Source organism: Cyclopterus lumpus, chromosome 22 (assembly GCF_009769545.1).
Source record: "Cyclopterus lumpus isolate fCycLum1 chromosome 22, fCycLum1.pri, whole genome shotgun sequence".
Classification (NCBI taxonomy): Eukaryota; Metazoa; Chordata; class Actinopteri; order Perciformes; family Cyclopteridae; genus Cyclopterus; species Cyclopterus lumpus.
In genome coordinates this window covers 22,844,606-22,849,605 of record NC_046987.1, presented here as the reverse complement: position 1 = coordinate 22,849,605, position 5,000 = coordinate 22,844,606, and the positions used below count along the sequence as shown (strand labels likewise).

The window sequence follows — 5,000 nt, the reverse complement described above, 5'->3', positions numbered from 1 at the left end:
ACAGTATAAAAGTATAACTATATAACAGTATAACTATATAAAAGTATAACAGTATAACTATACTATATAACAGTATAAAAGTATAACTATATAACAGTATAACTGTATAACTATACTATATAACAGTATAAAAGTATAACTATATAACAGTATAACTGTATAACTATACTATATAACAGTATAACTATATACAAGTATAACAGTATAACTATACTATATCACAGTATAACTATATTAAAGTACTATACTATATTACAGTATAACAGTATAACTATACTATTTAACTGTATAAAAGTATAACTATATAACAGTATAACTTTACAACAGTATAACTATACTATATAACAGTATAAAAAGTATAACTATACAACAGTATAACTATACTATATAACAGTATAAAAGTATAACTATATAACTGTATAACTGTATAACTCTACTATATAACAGTATTACTACGTAAAAGTATAACAGTATAACTATACTATTTAACAGTATAAAAGTATAACTGTATTACTATATAAAAGTATAACTATATATAACCGTATAAAAGTATAACTATATAACTGTATAACTGTATAACTCTACTATATAACAGTATTACTATATAAAAGTATAACAGTATAACTATACTATTTAACAGTATAAATGTATAACTGTATTACTATATAAAAGTATAACCATACTATATAACCATATAACTGTATAACTATACAACAGTATAAAAGTATAACTATATAACTGTATAACTGTATAACTCTACTATATAACAGTATTACTATATAAAAGTATAACAGTATAACTATACTATTTAACAGTATAAAAGTATAACTGTATTACTATATAAAAGTATAACTATACCATATAACCGTATAACTGTATAACGATATAACTACTCCTTCTACTACTTCTACTTCTTCTTCTTCTACTACATCTTTTTTAAATGTTGAATGTTTTTAAATAAACTAGAATAAGATCACATTTCTAATAAACTAATTTAATATTATATTAGCCAGCTGGCTAATGATGGCTTACATTATGAAATAAACATCTTTAAATCAGCATGTATAATGAGGTGAGTTGTGACCTTTGACCCCTGGATGTGTTCTCACAGGTTTCTACATGTACATTGAGACGTCGAGGCCGAGGCTGGAGGGAGACAAGGCCCGGCTGCTGTCTCCCACCTTCAACATGAACTCCAAGACCTCCTTGCCCTCCTCCTCCTCCACCTCCTCCTCCTCCTCCGTCACCTACTGCTTCGCCTTCTACTACCACATGTACGGGAAACACGTCGGTAAGTCTGCAGCCGGGCCCTCAGACAAAGGACAACAAAATAAATAATACATAATACAATTTAAATAAACAAATAGAAATGATAATAACAATAAATAAGTAAATAAATAATAATCTGAAAATAATAATAATTAAATAGTCATAAGTAAATACATATGAATAATACATAAATACATATTAATAATAAATAATTAAGTAAATAAATATAAATGAATAATAAGTATGAAACCTGGTTTGTCTGCAGGAGCTCTGAATGTCTTTCTGCGCCAGAAGGCTCAGACGGTGACGGACACCTCCGTCTGGAGTCTGATCGGTAACCAAAGAGACCGCTGGCGGCAAGCCAAGGTGAACATCCACCCGACCGCAGCCTTCCAGGTACAGACCGCGCCCACTTTCATTCACCTGGATACATCAAAATGTGACTAAAGTCAAACCCATTCAAAGTTCACGTGACGTTTCCACAATAAAATGCTTTACGCTTTTATTGTGAAACACAGTGTGAAGAACAGCTGTGCGCATCTGAGCTTCCTGTCTTCTTCTTAGATTGTGATGGAGGGAGTCCGTGGCACCGGTATCGAGGGAGATATCGCCATTGATGATGTCACCATCAAAGAGGGCGAATGTAAAGACCCTCCCCCCAACAGTGAGTATGGTTCCCCTTATTAGTTAGTTAGTTGGTTAGTTAGTTAGTCAGCTAGTTAGTTAGTCACACAGTTAGTTAGTTAGTTACTTCGAGAGTTAGTTAGTTAGTTAGTTACTTAGTCAGTTAGTTAATTAGTTAGTCAGTCAGTTAGGTAGTTAGTTAGTTAGTTACTTAGAGAGTTAGTCAGTTAGGTAGTTAGTTAGTTAGTTACTTAGAGAGTTAGTCAGTTAGTTAGGTAGTTAGTTAGTTAGTTAGTTACTTAGAGAGTTAGTCAGTTAGGTAGTTAGTTAGTTAGTTACTTAGAGAGTTAGTCAGTTAGTTAGTTAGTTAGTTAGAGAGTCAGTTAGTTAGTTTGTCTGTTAGTTAGTTACTTAGATAGTTAGCTGCTTAGCGAGTTAGTCAGTTAGTTAGTTAGTTTGTCTGTTAGTTAGTTACTTAGATAGTTAGTTAGCTGCTTAGCGAGTTAGTCAGTTAGTTACTTAGAGAGTTAGTTAGTTAGTCTGATAGTCTATTAGTTAGTTAGTTGTTAGTTATTTAGTCAGTCAGCTAGCTTGTTAATAAGTTGGTTAATTGGTTAGTTAGTCTGCTAGTTAGTTAGTCAGTTAGTTACTTGGAGAAATAGTTAGTCTGCTAGTCAGTTAGTTAGTTAGTTAGTTTGTCAGTCATTCAGTTAGTTAGTTACTTAGAGAGTTAGTTAGTTAATCAGTTAGTCAGTCAGTCAGTCAGTTAGTTAGTTAGTCAGTTAGTGAGTCAGTTAGTTTGTCAGTTAGTTTGTCAGTCATTCAGTTAGTTAGTTACTTAGAGAGTTAGTTAGTTAATCAGTTAGTCAGTCAGTTAGCTTATTTCTTAGAGAGTTAGTTAGTTAGGTAGTTAGCTAGTTACTTTGAGAGTTAGTCAGTTAGTTAGTTAGTTTGTCTGTTAGTTTGTTACTGAGAGAGTTAGTTAGTTACTTAGAGAATTAGTCAGTTAGTTAGTTAGTCAGTTAGTTAGTCAGTCATTCAGTTAGTTAGTTACTTAGACAGTGAGTTAGTTAATCAGTTAGTCAGTCAGTTAGCTTGTTCATTTGATAAATAGTTAGTTAGGTAGTTAGTTAGTTACTTGGAGAGTTAGTCAGTTAGTTAGTTAGCTAGTTTGTCTGTTAGTTTGTTACTGAAAGAGTTAGTTAGTTACTTAGATAATTAGCCAGTCAGTTAGTTAGTTAGTTAGTTTGTCTGTTAGTTTGTTACTGAGAGAGTTAGTTAGTTACTTAGAGAATTAGTCAGTTAGTTAGTTAGTCAGTTAGTTAGTCAGTCATTCAGTTAGTTAGTTACTTAGAGAGTTAGTTAGTTAATCAGTTAGTCAGTCAGTTATCTTATTTCTTAGAGTTAGTTAGTTAGTTAGGTAGTTAGTTAGTAACTTACTTAGATAGTTAGTCAGTTAGTTAGTTAGTTTGTCTGTTAGTTAGTTACTGAGAGAGTTAGTTAGTTACTTAGAGAATTAGTCAGTCAGTTAGTTTGTCTGTTAGTTTGTTATTGTGAGAGTTAGTTAGTTACTTAGAGAATTAGTCAGTTAGTTAGTTAGTCAGTTAGTTAGTCAGTCATTCAGTTAGTTAGTTACTTAGAGAGTTAGTTAGTTAATCAGTTAGTCAGTCAGTTATCTTATTTCTTAGAGTTAGTTAGGTAGTTAGTTAGTTAGTTAGTAACTTACTTAGATAGTTAGTCAGTTAGTTAGTTAGTTTGTCTGTTAGTTAGTTACTGAGAGAGTTAGTTAGTTACTTAGAGAATTAGTCAGTCAGTCAGTTAGTTAGTTAGTTTGTCTGTTAGTTAGTTAGTTACTTAGATAGTTAGTTAGTTACTTAGCAAGTTAGTTAGTCAGTTAGTTACTTAGATAAATAGTTAGTCTGCTAGTCTGTTAGTTAGTTAGTCAGTTAGTCAGTTAGTGAGTCAGTTAGCTAGTTATTTAGTTAATTAGTCAGTTAGTTAGGTAGTTAGTTAGTAACTTACTTAGAGAGTTAGTCAGTTAGTTAGCTAGTTTGTCTGTTAGTTAGTTACTGAGCGAGTTAGTTAGTTACTTAGAGATCTAGTCAGTTAGTCAGTTAGTTAGAGTCAGTCAGTTAGTTAGTTAGTTAGTCTGTTAGTTAGTTACTTAGATAGTTAGTTAGTTACTTAGCAAAATAGTTAGTTAGTCAGTTAGTTGCTTAGAGAAATAGTCAGTGTGCTATTATGTTAGTTAGTCAGTCAGTTAGTTAGTCAGTTAGCTAGTTAGTTAGTTAGCGTGTTAGTGATTTAGCTTGTTAGTTGGTTAGTCAGTCAGTTAGCTAGTTAGTTAGTTAATTAGTCAGCTAGTTAGTTAGTCAGTTAGCTTTTTAGTTAGTTAGTTGAGTTGTTTTCAACATCTGTTTCAGAGAGAAAGGTAAAGGTGTGTCTCTGAGTTATTAGAGAGTTAATAACTTCATTAAAACATGTTCATCACCTACATGATGACCTCCTTGACCTTGAACATTTCTCTCTCTTGATCCTCAGATCTGAGTTCGCTTGCCCCGCCTTCATCTCCCCATATATGGCAGCTGTGCGTCACTCTGAGTCTGGCTCTGATTGGCTGGCAGAGGTGACCCCTCCCCTCCCTCTCTCTACGGGACGCCACAACATTTGACTCTTCTACCCCCCCCCCCACATCCCATCATCACCCTTCCCCCTCCTCAACAACCAAAGATGTGGTCAGACTTCCCTCCAACATGGCCGACACTTAAAGGAGCAGTCCAACAGTTTCGTGAACATCGAGCAGTTTCCAACTGCTTCCAGTCTTTATGCTAAGCTAACTAAATGCTAATGTTCACACTAAGTAATGAGAAGTCATGAAATCACACTTGATGTTAGTCCAGAGAACAGAGGACTCTATTTATGACTATGTGATGTCATAAGGTTAGCTTAGCTTAGCACCGCTAAAACCAAACTCAGAAAACAAGCATTGTAAAAGTCGTTTGTTCATCGTCTTGAGGGAAAAACTCACTAAATATGAATTCAGATTTTTTTTAAATCTGAATCATTATGAAGTTACTCATCAATGTTATCCGTTTATTGCGATTCAA

At 33.2% G+C, this 5,000-nt stretch overlaps 1 protein-coding gene across 1 annotated transcript in view; it reads left to right on the top strand.

Annotated features, from left to right (window-relative positions):
• mdga2a (MAM domain containing glycosylphosphatidylinositol anchor 2a) overlaps positions 1–4,564 on the top strand; it is a 94,018-nt gene extending 89,454 nt beyond the window's left edge. Inside the window, exons 14-17 of the mRNA XM_034525247.1 lie at positions 1,112–1,291; positions 1,535–1,665; positions 1,834–1,933; positions 4,435–4,564. Coding sequence (XP_034381138.1) covers positions 1,112–1,291; positions 1,535–1,665; positions 1,834–1,933; positions 4,435–4,523 — 500 coding nt within the window. The 3' untranslated portion in view covers positions 4,524–4,564. The remainder of the gene's footprint in view (positions 1–1,111; positions 1,292–1,534; positions 1,666–1,833; positions 1,934–4,434) is intronic.
• Positions 4,565–5,000: the final 436 nt, after the last annotated feature.